At 38.6% G+C, this 18,944-nt stretch overlaps 2 protein-coding genes across 5 annotated transcripts in view; both read left to right on the forward strand.

Annotated features, from left to right (window-relative positions):
- The window catches only part of LOC125297241 (zinc finger protein 729-like), a 540,495-nt gene that overhangs the window by 139,340 nt on the left and 382,211 nt on the right, over positions 1 to 18,944 (forward strand). The gene's annotated exons all lie outside the window — the stretch shown is intronic.
- Positions 3,546 to 18,944, forward strand: part of LOC125297390 (zinc finger protein 239-like) — a 30,148-nt gene continuing 14,749 nt past the window's right edge. For 2 of the 4 annotated variants that reach the window (XM_048247750.1, XM_048247749.1), the window contains exons 1-2: positions 3,546 to 3,716; positions 4,832 to 5,337. In XM_048247750.1, coding sequence (XP_048103707.1) covers positions 4,878 to 5,337 — 460 coding nt within the window. In that variant the 5' untranslated portion in view covers positions 3,546 to 3,716; positions 4,832 to 4,877. Of the gene's footprint in view, positions 3,717 to 4,831; positions 5,338 to 10,287; positions 12,163 to 18,944 lie in introns of those variants that run through there. The other 2 variants (XM_048247752.1, XM_048247753.1) reach the window with 2 other exon arrangements.

Below are 18,944 nucleotides of genomic sequence, written 5' to 3' on the forward strand. Positions count from 1 at the left end.
AAGATTATAGGCCATTATGGCTATTTTAAAAGCGATTGTCTGTATGTCCAGTATTCTGAAATATTGCCATTTTGTCCAGCCAAAAAAAAGTCTTGCGTAACCTGCTTACAATGCTATGTGAAAAATCAATATGTATCTTTGAAATGTGTGTATTTTTGTATGAAATGTATGTAAATGATCATGTCTTTGCTCATCTCATTATTTTATATATATATATATATATATATATATATATATATATATATATAAAAACTTTATTTGATGATTTGACCACATCGTTTGTAACAAGAAAACATTGCATTGTATAAAGGAATGGTCATAACCAGTGTTAACTTGACATTTTTCTTCATCGTTTGTAACGAGACAGCATTGCATTGAATAAAGGTATGGTCTTCACCAGTGTGAACTTGACATTTTTCTTTTAATGAGGTTCCACAGAGGAGCCGTTGATTGCGTAATTGACCGATCCTAAACCTTGCCCAGCTTGGTCAAAAATTACTGGAGTTGGCTAGAACTGCATGCTATCTGCTATCTTTTGTTTATTGATCTGTGGCATCTCTCTCACCTCCAATCTAAACTTATTATGACCATCCAGCACCACAAATGCTTTCTGGGCAAAATGTGTCCCTTTGTCTCCTAATACCTGGCCACGCAGTGTAATATCACTTTCACTGTGTCTCATTTGGCATACTTTCATGAGTACACTTTCGTGCAGCACCCTATGTCCACTGTATGCTTTTGGGCTAAATGCATATATTTTAACAATAGTGTCGTCTCAAATCAAACGACTCTGAGCACTTACTAGAAATGACAATCGCAACATTTAAATATAACTTTATTTGTGTCCTCTATTTCACAGTAACATGGTCATACTGTGTCAAAACAGTTTATGTTATAACTTGCTTGTACATCTGTAAAGTGTGTTTTCCACTGCTGCTGGTTCAGCTTTCTCAACTGCAATTACCACGAGTTTGAAAACTCTCCCTCCCCTTCCGCTATATAGCCAAGATGGCGTCCATTGAGGGCGAAAAGTATCCAGTGTTCCACACTCAGCTTTTTGACTGCTATGAGTGCACCATCCGGGGACTAGCAGTGCACTTTGTGTCATTGTGAAGGCCCCCACACACTCAAATTAGGTATTGCAAGTGCAGAAGTACACCATTTGAGACAGTCTTAGACATTAGCAGCAACTATGCTAGCTATTATGGGTGAAAAGATTAACCGATACGTATCACTGTCTGTATTAACGTGTAAGATATGGCTACATCGATATGTGAAGAGCTCTGGTCGAACTTGCCTGCCTCTGGAAGTACGTTTACAAGACCTATATAAAGCAGTTTTAGACCATGGAGACACCAGATCCCTAGGACACACAGGGCATGGGACTCGAGTTGTACCGCTATCCTATTGCATGCGTTGCGCACCCAAAACAGGTGATCAGGTGACCACTATGTCTATTAGTAAATATAAAAATGTGATCTCACTGGAGTGGCACAAGCAGTTGCGTTCCGGTTGCTATGGGAACGGACCTCCGCTCGCTCTCAGATGCAATTTGGGAGAAAACATTATACAAACTATTATATACTTTATATTTATGTTGTACACCTCACTGGGACTTGAACAAAACAGTTAATGCACACAGATTTTGTGATTTATTCTGAATAAATAAACAAGATGCAATTTGGGAGAAAACATGGAAAGCTGCTGTGTCTAACTCCTTTTATTTCACCTGTCTTACAGGACATTTTTATCTTTGTTACTTTCAGTCCCATATTTGGGACCTGTAACACATGCAGAGGAAATTTGAAAGACAACCGTTTATCCCAGCTCTTGGATTGAGCAGTGCCAGTGGATAGTTCCCAGACCCTACATCTTGATGTGGGTATGGCTCGCCAGGCTAACATATAGCACTTACCCATATACAGTCTTTTTTGCTGCACTGAGCAGAAATACAAAATATAAGAAACATCCTCCTCTGTATGCTCCTTTCTTTACATTTGATCTATTTAAAGCCTGGCTGATGAATCTGTGTGCTTTTTAAAGAATCAGCAGAGATTATGGAGCCCGATATACAATTACAAAAGGGATTTTCAAGAGCAAAAAAGAACATTTCTGGCGGGGTGCTGGTGAGACTACAGCGTAGACTGGCGTAGATTATGATAAATGTAAATACTGGTAAATAAATTCATCGCCCTGCCTTGAAAACCGAAAGACAACAATTTTATCATCAACATTCTATAGCTGATGTTTTTAGTAAGTTCCCACCTTTAAAGCTTTTAGAATATCTTACTGGCATATATTTGAAAAAATCATCAGAGTAACTATATTCTCCTCCTAAACGTCCTCTTAAACTATCTAATTTCCACAAACAAGCCCTCTTAGCCTGGAAACTACTCTACGTTCATCACTTTTCTCCCCATAAAGCTCTTTTATGGAACAACCAAGACATTACAGTAAAGAACAAATCTATTTTTCTTCCTTCTTGGCTCGCAAAAGATGTTTCTTTCATTAAAGACTTATTTGACAAGAATGGAAACCTTCCTTATGAGAAATTTCTTGTTACCCACCAGTTTCCTGTAAGAGGCAAAGAATTTAATCTTGTGTGTAATGCAATCCCTATGGTATCATTGTTAATGGAATATCACTTGTCAAACAGCTCAAATGTCTGAGTAAACCCTACTGTAGCCATTGATGGTTGCCCTCTCCTTGATAAAAAAAATGCAATAAGAACTTTATACGTAACGCTTTCCATACTAAAAAGAAATGGACTCCTAGAGGGACTTTTTCTGGAATAAATCAATTAATGATATTGACTGGAAAAAGGCATGGTTATTACCTAACACTTTTTGCCTTACCGACAAGGTAAAAGAATTACACTTCAATATTTTACACAAAACTTACTCTTGTAATCCATTACTATCTACATTTATGGATATGGATAATATGTGTGCCTTTTGCGATATGGAAGAATCTCTTTCACATGTTTTTTTTTTTATGAATGTAACGTTGTTTTTGAAATCTGGTCTAAGACACCATCTGTCTCACTTGTTGAGTAGGTTACATATGTTTTCAAAACCCAGACTGCTGCTAAAAAGGTGCGGCCTACAATCATTGTGGAGACATGCAGGCTAGGTATTATAAGAACCATGTCTAGAGCTTTGATGGCAAATACATATGTTTCCATTGATTATTTAGAAAGGGTATGAATAATTTTGGACATGCCATTTTTCATAAAAATGTTTTAAAAAGATGAAAATAACTTTTATTTATTTTTTATTCCATGTTTCTACCACATTGTCTCACAACCTTTTGGCATTTGGCAGTGTCATTGTCAGTCAGAACAAACATATCAAGTGAAAATCAACATCAAACATCAAAATTTGCCAGGGGTATGAATAATTATGTTCTTAACTGTATGCTTCAATATTGCGTTTTATCTTTTTTTTTTTGGTGATGTATTCAGGCCCATACTCCTATTCAGACGGTGGCGGTAATGCACTTAAAAGCTGTTTGCCAACCGCCAAAGAAAAACAAGAAGAAGAAGAATGGGGGCCATCTGGGAATTTTGATTGTTATGTTTGCTGGCTCCACGAAGTTAAAGTCGCGAGCAGGTGAAATTGCATGCAGTCCAAAACGGGAGAATGGTTCAAGACATTTTGCGGAAATAAACAAGATTCCGCGTCGGTCTAATCAGACACTAACACCAATCAACAGAAGTAAGTTGTCAGAGCAGCGAACTTGCGGTAGGAAGGTTTTGTGCTTTCACATAGTATGTAGCTAGTTAGCCAAAGTAACTTCGTACCGCTAATCTCAACGCCACTGAACAAAAAGAAGCAATAGGTTGCATAGCCTACTTTGAGACAAGCTCGAGAGATCAAACGATTTCTTTGGATAGTTGTGTGTTTTGTCACAAACAGTAGGCTAACTCCTCAACACAACTTATCTTAAGGAGCAATATATGCATTCTCTGCAGTGAAGTTCAGTACTATGTAGTACAATGCATTTTTTAATATCCAAAATATTGCATGTCCTGCATAAGTACGCAAATAATTCCTCCAAAGCAGGAGTGTAATATTCATAAAAGTGCAGTTCTTACACTTGAAGAAGTGCAGTTATTTTTTGTTGTTTTCTGGGTATGATCCCATTGGGCTACACATAACGATGTGTCGATCTCAGGCAAAGAGCACATACTGTATGTGAGCTTTTAGTTTTTTTCTTGTATTTGTATTTCTGTTTTTTCAACTTTTTTTTGTATCTTATTTCTTTACATTATTTGACTATAGGGCTGGTTAGCACTTTGGACTTGTAACCGGAGGGTTGCCGGTTCGAGCCCCGACCAGTGGGCCACGGCTGAAGTGCCCTTGAGCAAGGCACCTAACCCCTCACTGCTACCCGAGCGCCGCTGTTGATGCAGGCAGCTCACTGCGCCGTGATTAGTGTGTGCTTTACCTCACTGTGTGCTGTGTTTCACTAATTCACGGATTGGGTTAAATGTAGAGACCAAATTTCCCTCATGGGATCAAAAGAGTATATATATACATACATACTTATACATACTATTTACATGGTCTTTTCACTGCATCAATTGTATGTGTTGTATCTATCTCCTTACCATCTTGTGAATTCTCATTTTTACTTAATTGTACATTTTTTATGTTTTATCTATTGTTTGGTTTGTCTGTTTGTTTGTATTACTTCAATTCTTTATTATTGTGTTAAATGCTCGAAATGTAAAGGACTTTGAGCTGCAGTAATAATAATAATAATAATAATAATAATAATTTTATTCATGCAAATTATTCATTCAAATATTTTGTTTCTCTGATTTCAGGCAATTGAAATATTTGGATGGGATCACCTTTTTTTCTGCTAGCAACATGGATGTTGGACTTCCATTTCGTTCTAGCTGTGCTGAAACACACCAGGTTGACCTGAACGTGATCGTGAAAGAAGAAGATATAAAAGATGATGTAAAACAGGAGGAATCTGGTCATCTGATTGCATGTCCAGATGCAGAAGAAAAGTCTACTTACAGTGCAACACTACAGACAACGGTGAAGAAGGAGGAGGAAGAGGAGGAAGTGCGACAGCTTGGCCCGCTGAGCGTGATGGTGAAAGAAGAAGATATAAAAGAGGAGGAGTATGGTCATATGATTTCATGTCCAGATGAAGAAGAAAAGCCCTTTGCAGAGCTTCACTGTGAATCTCAAACAGACTGTAAAACTGAAACAGACGTCACAGAGTCACCAAGGTCTACTTACAATGAAATGACAACAGTGACGATTGAAGTGAAGAAAGAAGAGCAGGTGGAGGAAGAGGAGCATGAGCAGCTGGAAAGTAAGTCCTCTCATATAGAACTGAACAGTCCATATGTGTTAGAACTGAACAGTCCATATGTGTTGCACTGAATGTTGTGACTCTAGTGGGCACTGTTGCACTGAAGCCTGGGGCAGCTCTGTGCTGCACTGAATCACTTGCAAACACTCGCAAGAGGCATATCAATTTTGGTTCTAAACGATCACAAAAAACAATATTATCGAGCTAAAACAATTATTTTGTCACATTCCATTTAGAAATAGCATTTCGGAAATAGCTACAATTTCAATTCACAGTGCACTGATTCACGCTGCCCCTTTTAGCCCCGCAGTCTCTCTCAAATGACAACAGACTCCCCTCTGTACATGGGCCACACAAGCAGTTTGGGTTGTGTGTGTGTCTGCTGTCACAACAGTCTGTTGTGTGGTAGCCTGGAAAATCCAGACCCTGATAATCTAGAAAGATTAAGGGTCTGGCCACGAATAATGTAAATGGCCCAACTCAAGGGGCGGCACCAAACATGCATTTGAAAATCTCACTGCACGCAATTGGATAACACTATGACCAATGTTTGCTGACTGATTCATTGCAGCGCTGTCGTCCGCTGTTTAGCTCGCCTCATGGCCCGCCTATATCAGATACACCGATGTGATTGGTTCCTCGCGATAAGGGGTAAAAGTAACGTGCATCATTACCCATTACTCATAAGTCCCGACAGGCCGAATATGACCCTGATGCGAAAGTGGACTTATTACCTTATTACTCAGCTACACAGCTGAGAAAACAAATAGTTTACCACACAGAAAGAACTTGAACGTTTTATGTATTGCATATATTTGACAGGACAGATGTAGGTTGCCAATTTGACACCAACTTGACTAGTCTTATGCAAATCTTTCTTTTTTATTTTCCACCCTGAACATGAAATGCACCATTGAGATCAATATGTTTTGTATAGACAGGTTACTCCATACAGCCACAGGTAGTAGTTCCTAAAGATAAATAATGAAATTATATACTTTAGGAAAGGAGAAAGAGAAAAGCTGTGAATATACTATACATTGTTGTATATCGTATAATATACAATTACCGATAAGAAGAGTTTTAACTGATTAATACTATCAGTTAAACGGCAAAGAAAAGAATAGAATGTGGACGCTTATGAGAGACAATTCCCCTTATTGCATGTAAATCCTCTCATCCGGTGGAGAGCTAATCAGAAATGTTTCCTGAGGCTGGCCACTAGGTGTTATTTTTGCACACCAGGAACATTAGTGCCATATGAGCAGGCGACTATTCTTCACAGCGTGTCTCGCAGTTAATGGACTGCACGCATGGTTACAGTCGACATGCTATGTCTAAAATAAAAACCATGTTCATCAAGTTGTCTGCTAAACTCAGGGTTGGAATATACTATAGCTTATATAGGCTAGCCTTATTACTTTTTACAGGGTGTCCGCAGGGTTTTAAAAAGTATTAAAAGGTAGTAAATCAACTTAGCAAAATTAAGGCCATTAACACTTTGAATGTTGCGCTGTTTTCGGAAGTTTTGGCCAAGAGTGTCAGCAATCTAAATCAATGTTGACGGTTTTTGTAGAGCCACAGCGTATTCTATGTCACAGCTATGGACACATACTGTGGCTCGTTTAAAAGGTGAGACTTTAAGCTCTCAGTGGGTACAAACCGTGTATTTCTACATGCCTCTGTTCCTGAGAAATCCCAAGCTAAACAGTGGCTAGTTTTCATCAAAATCCCTGTTATAGAGTCCGCCTGTAAAGTTGCTGTTAAGTGTTGCCTGTAAAGTTTCCAGGAAGTGACCTAAGAGACCTGGCGAGACTGCCACATAGTGATAAACCCACAAAAATAAATTGCCTGGATTTGACCCAAAGCAGCAATCATCAAAAGCTGAGATAAAATGTCCAAATCGTGCGTTTTCATGAGTTTTCGATCCGTCATCTATTTCATCATAGAGTTCCCAAAATCGCACATAAGGTGTGTTAGTGTCTATTTTCGTCATTTTAAAAAAAGCTAAAAACGCAACATTGCATTTTTGGCACTGTGTTAAAAGGTATGAAAATGTAGTAATCACGTTTTTTCGAGGTATTACATTCCGTACCTATTTTTAAAATAATGAAATCGCCCCAAAATCTTGACTTTATCAGGCTAGACTAATATCACGTTAGGCACGTTGTTAATGCACAACACCATCTTGAAAGTCATCTTGAAGTTGTTTTGTTTTTGAGTCTGCAATTAAGTTAAGTGTGTCAAATCAATATGTTTTCTATAGCATTGATTTAAAGAGTAAATAACCACCTGCACACTGGAGAAGCCTCAATCAATGTGACCAGTCTGGAAAATCATTTGAAAGGTCCACAGATCTTATACGCCACATAATACATACTGGAGAGAGCCCTCATAAATGTGACCAGTGTTGAAAAACATCTCACAGGTTCGCAGATCTTAAATGCACATGCTTACACATACTGGAGAGAAGCCTTATAAATGTGCCCAACGTGGAAAAGGTTTTTCAGAAAATTCGAGGCTTAAGAAAGGTATAAAACCTTTCCATAGGCATTCGTTTATGACATAAGAAGTGGAATATGAACATATTTCATCACACCTGACAATTAAACGGAGCTGTGGCTGTTCGCGATTTGACCGATTCTTGAGGTTTCAGCGCAGTGTTGACTTGCATGCGCATCTGACAAGTAGACGGGCCTAGGCCCATCCGTGGCTACGCATAGGCCTATGTCAAACAGATGCTTTCTCTTCGATCTCCACAAATTAAGTTAATTCCTTAGCCGTTTGAATAAATTTGCGTTTGCGATTGACAACGCGACAGACAACGTTGTGATAAATAGGGTATAATACTAACTTTGTTCAAAATTGATACATTCAAGTTGACTTTGCAAAGTTGTGTAGGCTACCGCGCCAGTTGAAGTCTGAATGAACAGATTGCACAAGCCACCGTTTTGATTTGCTTAGGGGAGATGCAGGCTGAACCCGTTTGAGGGAGAGAGCTCAGGGAAAGAATGCGTGCTGTAGCCCAGTGTTTCCCAAACTTTTTTTCTGGGGACCCACTTTTTAAGAATGACAGACCATCGCGACCCATTTCACTTCAGATCTAACATGCAACCTGCATGCAATCATATTGTTTTAGGCCACAGGTTCTCAACCTTTTCTTGGGGGTATTCTTGCATGCTACGCAGTCGTCACTCTTCAGCATAGTAAGCTGTTCCTAAAGAGAGATGTTGTAGGTTGCGTTGCAGACAAATGGATCCATAACACCGTTGTAAACATAGCAAGTAACTCAAGTCATTATATTGTAGCCTATTTGTGGAGGTTTCTTTATTTGGAAAGTTGAATACGCAGTTAAACGTTTGTTTGTAGGCCGTATACCAAGGCTGTGTATTAATGTTGTGGAAAGCTATGTTGTAAGAATGTGAAATGAATAACTATCAGAACAAGAGGCTTTTGCGCAAGTGTCAAAAGATAATGCGCCTTTATTGTAGCCTAGTAGAGTTTGCGAGGTCGAAAACGAGAGGAAAATTTTTAAAATGTCCATTTAAATAGTAGGCTAATATAATGCACTGTTGAGCGTTTTAAATCCGAAATAATAAGGAATGTGAAGAGGTTGCTATTTACTTTAAAGAGTGCATCTACAATTGAAACTATCTACAGCCTATGACGCAAATTGAATAGCCATGTCTGGTATACGGATGTCTGCTTTAGTTGACTAGATTTTAATCGGTCAAGTTGAAGAGCTGGTGTCCGTTAATGTTCGTGCAAATAGGCTGATTCATGTCCCTTGCATTTTGCAACTGCGAGGTCCATGGCAGGCGCCCCACAGAAATGTTTCATTTTGCGAGTGAGATGTCCACGCTGTCCCTTCTGCGACGCAGACGTTAGGCCTATTAGACAACATAAATTGTGCTGACGACCCAAATAAAATCTCCTGCAACCCAACCCAGTCTTTGGGAAACACTGCTGTAGCCTACACTACGCACATCTCTATGAAATAATGTAGCCTAGGCTGTCAAGGCTAATCCATATTTTAAATAAGCAATCATGGAGACAATAAGTTAATTGGCTATATGAGTAGGCCTAGGCCTAATGCAGGAATGGACGTTACAGCGATACTGTAACGAATTAATGAAATTAAAATGTACCTTTAGACTACTCCCAACAAATTAACGAAATTACATTAACGACGCTATATCCCAAACATAGGCCTATTGAACTTAGTTTTGGTGGATGATAGACAGATGTCAGTGCCCTAGCCTAATTTACCCTCGGAAATAATTCGACATTGTCTTTATACAATATATTTAACTGGTCTAGACATGGTGTGGTCTATTGGGTTTCTCGTAATTTCAACATACAGCTTTAAAGAACAAATATTGATAACATTTTAGGATCAGCGCCGTAGGATTCTGTGTCTGTGACAACACCTGAGCTTATTAAAATGGCGCCCATAGAGTCATAGAACGTACTTCAACATATCCAACGTATTTTCCAGCCAGTAATCCATCTTGCGCATAGCGCTCTAGAATCTTTGATTGAAACTATAGATCGTTTACGTAGAATTCTAGAAGGAACCAGGAAAATAATTCACTCCTCAGCAGGTTAAAGCCTGACTGATAAATCGGTGTGCTTTTTAAAGAATCAGCAGATATTATAGATCCCACCAACAACAAAAGTAATTTTCAAAAGCGAAAATAAACTTTTCTGGCGAGGTGCGATTTTAGGCTGTACTATGGCGTAGATTACAATAACTGTAAATAACCGTAAATTCATCTGTAGCGTGGAACAAGCTCTCAGTCTTGTTATGCATGAATAATTTCTTTAAATTGTTTTATACATACACACATGAGGATTAGCTTTGGACAGAATTTGACAAAGAAAATGTTATCAGCCAATATTGAATTATAGAAAGTCTGTCATTCTAAATCGTTATGGTAACTCTTCCAGGTGTATCAGAACACCCGCACATAAGGCAACAGAAGATCCATGGACCGAATGATGAACTTAAAGGAAGGCTTTACCATCGCTCAGTCTACAGGAAGAGTTTCACAGCCCTTACTGAACTCGAGAAACCGCAGCAAACACAATCTCATGGTGTTAATCAAAGGCAGAGTACTGGCAAAAGGCAACATAAATATGCCTATTGTGGAAAAGCTTTTTCAAAAAATGTCACATCTTAAAGCCCCTCTGTTAATACACACTAGAAGGAAGCCTCATAAATGTGTCAATTGTAATGGAGCTTTTACAAAGCTCTCAACTCTTAAACGCCACATGTTCATACATACTGGAGAGAAGCCTCACAAATGTACCCAGTGTGTAAAAACTTTTTCACAAAGGTCAGCTCTTAAAAGCCATATGCTAATACACACTGGAGAGAAGTCTCATGAATGTGCCCTGTGTGGAAAAGCTTTTAAACATCTCTCAAGTCTTAAAACCCACATAGTAATACACACTGGAGAGAAGCCTCACAAATGTACCCAGTGTGGAAAAGCTTTTGCACACCACTCATTTCTTAGAAAACACATGCTCATACACACTAGAGGGAGGCCTCATAAATGTGTCAATTGTGATGGAGCTTTTACACAGCTCTCAACTCTTAAACGCCACATGTTCATACATACTGGAGAGACGCCTCACAAATGTACCCAGTGTGGAAAAACTTTTTTGCAAAGGTCAGCTCTTAAAATCCACATGCTAATACACACTGGAGAGAAGCCTCATAAATGTGTCCAGTGTGGAAAAACGTTTACCCGCAACTCAAATCTTAAACGCCACGTGTTCAAACATACTGGAGAGGCACGTCACAAATGTACCCAGTGTGGAAAAACTTTTTCACAAAGGTCAGCTCTTAAAATCCACATGCTAATACACACTGGAGAGAAGCCTCATAAATGTGTCCTGTGTGGAAAAACGTTTACCCGCAACTCAAATCTTAAACGCCACATGTTCATACATACTGGAGAGACGCCTCACAAATGTACCCAGTGTTGAAAATCTTTTTCACAAAGTTCAGCTCTTAAAACCCATATGTTAATACACACTGGAGAGAAGCCTCACAAATGTACCCAGTGTGGAAAAGCTTTGACATGCCTCTCATCTCTTAAACACATTCTCAGACATACTCGAGAGAAGCCTCATATAGGTGTCCAGTGTGGAAAAGCTTTTTCGCAATGTTCAGCTCTTAAAAGCCATTTACTAATACACACTGGAAAGAAACCTCATGAATGTGCCCTGTGTGGAAAAGCTTTCAAACATCTCTCAAATCTTAAAACCCACATGGCAATAGTCACTCACAAAGACAGCCACAAAAGTACTCAGTGGGGAAAAGCTTTTACACACATTTCAGGTCTTAAAAGCCATTTACGAATACACACTGGAGAGAAACCGCTTCATTAATGTGGCCAGTGTGGAAAAGGTTTTCCATATATTTCTAAATTAAAAAGACGTATGCTAACACACACTGAAAAGAGGCCTCATATAAAGGCTTAAAAATATATGCAAATTCACGTTGGAGAGAAAGTGTGAAAAGGCATTCAAGTATTCCTATTCAAAATAATATGATAGTGCAAACTGTTAAGAATTGAAAAAGCCACAGAAATGTTTGAAAAAGCATTGATAGTCCCTCGCATCTAGAAAGACAGGTGTATGTTACCATGACAAGTTAAATATAAACATAGTCCATGAAATGTTGAAATGTTTATGTCCAGTTTGCACAAGCAGCGAAATAGGCTGTCATTCTATGAAATCATGGCTCACATTACAGTAACGCTAATTTATAAAGGACGTGTACAATTCATTTATTGGGACTATTCCTATTTTTTTTTTGGGACTCTAGGGAAGCTAGAAAGATGTCACGACCACTCATCTAAAACTTTCAACAAGGGTCTGTATTCACTCAGGTGAACCAGCATTGCCGTTCATCACAGCTGTTGCTTCATTATTAGGCTACCGGGTCTGTGAGTAGGGGCAGCTGGAAGTGAGAGAAAAGGGGCTGTGATCGCGCAGCAATTAACTTATGCAAACAACAATATTATGGCAGTTTTTAAGCTCGCCTATGCCGACCGCAAACCGTTACCAATCTAGTGGGAATTCTTCCGAGATTCTCCACTACTGCAGTTGTGTAGCTAGAGTCTGTTTGCAATGTGTGGGCAACAATTTGCGCTGCTTTATAGAATAAAAGTAGGCTTCTTCGCTGCTTGTGCAAAGCTGATTCTACACCACCTGCTGGTGCTGACGACGCTTAATAAACTGCATTGTGGAAATATATAGTTTGTGATTTAGTGCCGTTTAAATGTAAGCTTATAGGCCATTATGGCTATTTAAAAGAGATTGTCTGTATGTCCAGTATTATGGAATATTAACATTTTGTCCAGCCAAAAAAAAGTGTTGCGTAACCTGCTTTCAATTCTATGTGAAAAATCAATATGTATCTTTGAAATGTATGTATTTTTGTATGAAATGTATGTAAATGATCATGTCTTTGCTCATCTCATTATTTGATATATATATTGATATATGATTTGACCACATCGTTTGTAACAAGAAAGCATTGCATTGTATAAAGGAATGGTCATAACCAGTGTTAAAGGAAAATTCCGGTATTTAGCACTTTGAGTCCCTTTTCTGGTTTGTTTTCGATTAACTAGATTGGTGGACACCGAAATTTTGACGATTGGTCCTGTCTCGACTTTTCTGACTCGTTTTGAATCGCCTTTGACTGCTCAGAGTGGCTGCCAACAGGCATACTGTAGGCTACTCGTGAGACGTGTACACATGTAAGATTCGGCTACATCGATACGTGAAGCCTCGTATCGGAATAAACCTGACCTGAACCGGTCGTTTCCCCGATTTAATTGTTACAAATCGGTTCACAAACGTTTCTCAGACGTTTAAGTTGCAGGCAGTGTTACATTCTAATTCTAATGCTGTAGAGTGCATTCTTTTCCACTTGCAAACGATACATTTCAGCTACACGTGGCATGGATTTGTGGGTAATGCAGTTTAGTTTGTTTTGGCTACATGCATTGCCCAAAGTTGTAAAAGGACATTACCCATACATCTACTGCAACTTAAGCACGTGACAACTCGCACTCGAAGCTATAAGAAGATATCTTGATCGTTCTGCATTCGTCGTTTGTTTGACAGTTTTCACTCTTGTTTTTCAAAATCTAGCGCGAAATGAAACACTAATCTGATCATTGTTGTAACCAGTGATGCCGTCTAGCAATAATAATAGGCTTACCTAACATTTGCCTGTCACCTGAAGCCATGAGCTCCCTGTCTCATAGCAGGTGCGTTCTGTTTGGAACAGAATACTCTACAGGTTATCGTTGCTGTTTGGGAATGCCTACTTTACGTTTGATAAAGGGATTGATGTTTAAGAATAATTTGGCCCTTGCTGCTAAAACGTAAGTGTAGACTATTATTTTTTCAGTTCAATATATGATACAAACCTCAGTTTAGATAATCACCTTGAGCAAATGATGAAAATTCTTTCAGAATGCTTTCAATTTTTGAACTGCATTGAATTTAGTGTTTCCCATACATTGCCATTGATTTGTGGCGGCCCACCACAATATCAACACCGACAACCACACAATGATTTTCCATGTTGTACTAATTGTACTCAAATTGAATGAAATCCTATCGTTGTAGAGCTTTGTGCACCTTTCCATGCCTCTCATTGAGTCTCTGTCCGTCAACCACCCTGCATGCATGTTTAAAGAAAGCATTAAAAATCCTGCAAGGATTGCGACTGGCTAAATCGTGATTAAATCCGTTAGCATCATAACCACGTCACCTACCACCTCGAATAGAATTAAATTCTGTGGGAAACGCTGGAATTGCATCAAATCGCATTGCCTCGAATTGTACTGATTTGTTTTTTTATGAACATGTATCTTTTCTTGTATCGAATCATCTTTTACATGAGATTCACACCCCTGCCAGCTATCTGAAATGCTGAGGGAACTTGTCTGAGCTTGTGCAGTCGGTGTTAACGTGTTGCAGGCTTATTTGCGTTCGATGGTCAGGGCAACGGATCTGTCCATTTAAGCATAACTTTTATCATGTAAAAAAGGAACAACAGTTAGAATAGGTGAAATGGGCAGGTATAGGCAAGTTTCCATTATGGGCGTTCAGGGTATAAAACCTACGAGGGGGAACTTGTCCAGCATTTAAATTAGAATTGAAGAACCCTGGTCGAACTTGCCTGCCTCTGGAAGTTCATTTACATGACATATATATATATATATATATATATATATATTCATATATATATATATATATATATATATATATATATATATATATATATATATATATATTAATTCAAACGATTAACATAGGGCATAAATTTTTAATCACGATTAATCGCTGAATTTCTATAGTCAATCACGATTAATCACATATTTCATCATATGATTAAAATTCTATTATTTTGCATTTCTGAACTTTCCAGGAGTCCATATTAACAATAAAGCAATTATTGTGTATCTTGATTGGGATTCAAATGAAAGTAAAGCAAGTTACTTTATTAACTGAACTTTAAGACGTAGGTCTATTTGATTATTTCAAATCAAATTTCAAAAGATGTGCAGCAGACCTGAAGGCAACACAATATATTCTTCAGAAATATAGCTGATATAAACTGAAATAAATGCTACCACAGAAGTGCATGCACAAAATGTAGGCCTACTCACATTATAAAGAGCATAACAATTATATTCATATTATATTCATTATCTTTGAGTTCAGTTGAAAATAAGGAACTTTTCAACATGAGTGCATTGCCATTTTATAGGCCTACAGTCTATGATGCACTGTCACTTGCCACACACATCAACGCCGAAGTTTTTAATAGGCACTGTTAACTGGATGAACATTTTTATGGATTTTTATGGAAGGATTTTATGGAGCTGCGTCGACCAAATATAACTGAATCGTGATTTACATGGCGGCAAAGTGCGATGCCGGTGTGCGGAATTGTATTGAAAAGAATGGAATCTAATGTAAATGAATGTCGAAAGCAGAGTGCATGGCAAATGGTAGCAGCCAAAGAGGAATGTTGATAACAGAAGTGACGTGAAAAAATCTTTGACGGCACACAACTAATGCCTAGGCCAGCCAAATATGCATTTGCTTTGGACAGAATTTGAAACAGAAAATGTCATCAGCCAATATTGAATTATAGAAAGTCTCTCATTCTCTATGGTAACTCTTCCAGGTGCATCAGACCACCCACATGTAACGCAACAGAAGATCCATGGACAGAAGGATGAACTCAACCTGCAACTCAAAGGAACGCTGCACCACTGCTCAGTCTGCAGGAAGAGTTTCACAGACCATACTGAATTTGAGAAACACCAGCAAACACACTCTCATGATGTTAATCAAAGGCAGAGTGCTGGCGAAAGGCAACATAAATATGTCTATTGTGGAAAAGCTTTTTCAAATATGTCACATCTTAAAGCCCCTATGTCAATACACACTAAAGCGAAGCCTCATAAATGTGTCCAATGCAGAAAAGCTTTTACACAGCTCTCAACTCTAAAAAACCACATGCACATACATACTGGAGAGAAGCCTTATATATGTGACCAATGTGGAAAAGCTTTTTCACAAATGTCCGGTCTTAAAAACCATTTACTGATTCACACTGGAGAGAAGCCTCATGAATGTGCCCAGTGTGGAAAAGCTTTTTCACGCAGTTCATCTCTTCAAAGCCATTTGCTGATGCACACTGGAGAGAAGCCTCATAAATGTGTCCAGTGTGGAAAAGCTTTTACCCACAACTCAGCTCTGAAAATACACATGCTCATACATACTGGGGAGAAGCCTCATATATGTGTCCGATGTGGAAAAGCTTTTTCACAAAGGGCAGCTCTTAGAAGACATTTACCAGTACACACTGGAGAGAAGCCTCATAAATGTTCCCTATGTGAAAAAGCTTTTGCACAACTCATACATCTTAAAACCCACATTCTCATACACACTGGAGAGAAGCCTCATATATGTGTCCATTGTGGAAAAGCTTTTTCACAAAGGTCAGCTCTTAAAAGCCATATACTAATACACACTGGAGAGAGGCCTCATAAATGTGACCTGTGTGGAAAAGCGTTTAAACAGCTCTCAAATCTTAAAACCCACATGGTAATACATACTGGAGAGACGCCTCATGAATGTGCCCAGTGTGGAAAAGTGTTTAAACATATCTCAGCTCTTAAAAGTCACATGTTAAAACATGCAGGAGAGAAGCCTCACAAATGTACCCAGTGTGGAAAAGCTTTTACATACCGCGCATCTTTTAAAAAACACATTCTCATACATACTGGTGAGAAGCCTCATATATGTGTCCAATGCGGAAAAGCTTTTTCAACAAGTTCAGCTCTTAAAAGCCATTTACTAATACACACTGGAGAGAAACCTCATGAATGTGCCCTGTGTGGAAAAGCTTTCAAACATCTCTCAAATCTTAAATCCCACATGGCAATACACACTGGAGAGATGCCTCATGAATGTGCCTTGTGTGGAAAAGCGTGTAATCATCTCTCAAATCTTAAAACCCACATGGTAATACACACTGGAGAGAAGCCTCACAAATGCACCCAGTGTGGAAAAGCTTTTGCATACCGCTCATCTCTTAAAACCCACATTCTCATACATACTGGAGAGAAGCCTCATATATGTGTCCAATGTGGAAAAGCTTTTTCACAAAGTTCAGCTCTTAAAAGACATTTACGAATACACACTGGAGAGAAACCTCATGAATGTGCTCTGTGTGGAAAAGCTTTCAAACATCCCTCAAATCTTAAAACCCACATGGCAATACACACTGGAGAGAAGAGTCATAAATGTGCCCAGTGTGGAAAAGGTTTTCCATTTCATTCTAAATTGAAAAGACATATGCAAACACACTGAAAAGAGGCCTCATATACAGTGCCTATAAAAAGTCTTCAGCCCCACAAAGTTGACTAAAAAGAGGAATAAAAAAAAAGTCATCTTTTGGAAATAGATCTTAATAACCTGACTCTCGCCAGATGAATTTTGTTCTGCCTAGCTCCACTCACCCATCTGGGGCAAGAGTCAGGTTAGGATCTTAATGCCTTAATTTAAAAAATGTCTTTTCCTCATTTTTTAATTAAGGCATTAAGATCCATTTCCAAAAGATGTTTTTTTTTTTTTCCTCTTTTTAGTCAACTTTAGCGTGGGGCTGAAGACTTTTTTGCTGCACCGAACAGAAACATCTGTATGCTCCAGTGATTTCCCCCTTTCATTACATTCATTTGAGGAGTACGGTCACAAATATGTGATTAGAATGTTTTGCAAACCGAGAGTTCTACATTATGATGCGACAATTATCCTCAGAGATTTTCCCCATAAAGAACACTGAAACTATAGATCGTTTGTACGTACATACATACATACATACACACATACAGTACATACATACATACATACATACACACATACAGTAGCCCATACAGTACATACATACATTACACACATACAGTACATACATACATACATACATACATACATACATACACATACAGTACATACATACAGTACATACACACATACATACATACATACATACATACATACATACATACATAGGGCGTGTCTCATTTCAGGGGCCGGATGCTTCGGAGCATTCGTGCTACCTAGCACTGGTCTTCTGTGACCGCATAGACCAGACCTGGCTGGACCAACGTTTTTTTAAATGGGACGGTCTAGCCTAAAAGAACAGATCTGTTACGTCATTAGCCCGAGTAGGCCTACTGATCTTTCTAACTCATGTTCGTGAAAAGCATCCTTTCAGATCAACGTGTTACGTTTAATGTATAGGCTACAATAATATGAACTAGGCCAGCTGAGTGAGAGCAATCATCAATCTATTTGAATTATTAAAAATATATACAATTATGCAAGTCCTTCCAAACTAAAAGGATTGAGGTTTTTTTTTAACTGCTGCTCCTTTCCCTATCATTTAGCATGTTTACATTGATTAATTTAGCAGACACTTATCCTAAGAACAACATTCAGGCTACAATGCAAAGGAATTGTTATCAAGGAATTAATTGCGGCATCTGTCAATATTAATTTATTATAAGACTAGTCAAAAATGTGATAGGAGGGTAGGCCTACATGGTAATTCACACAAGTGTCGCTTTACTTTTCAAGAGATGGCGATTTCAAAGGGAGTTGGAGCATATTCATGTGAGTAGCCTTGGCCTTTTTTCTTTCTAGCCTGGTTAAAACCAAACTTTAAAGAGGTAGGTGGGCACGGGCAGCGTAATTTCTTTCCCTGATTGCTGACATGTAGACTAATTTCAAAAACTTAGGAGGGAATATCAACAGTTAAGGTAGCCTGGCTAGGACGGCAGAATAACGTAGCCAGACAGCTGTGATCGGTTGAGTAACTTATGGTGGTGACTGTAGCTAATGGTCGTTTGCAGACATATCTGATTGAATGCATCATATTGCACTTCATCTTGTTAACTGACCTGGCTTCTAGACCGATACGTTTTTCCAACTGCAACGTTGACAAATATATTTGTGGTTCAGCTGCTGAGCATCCATTTAGCAGATGTTTTCATCTT

Source organism: Alosa alosa, chromosome 7, assembly GCF_017589495.1.
Source record: "Alosa alosa isolate M-15738 ecotype Scorff River chromosome 7, AALO_Geno_1.1, whole genome shotgun sequence".
NCBI lineage: Eukaryota > Metazoa > Chordata > Actinopteri > Clupeiformes > Clupeidae > Alosa > Alosa alosa.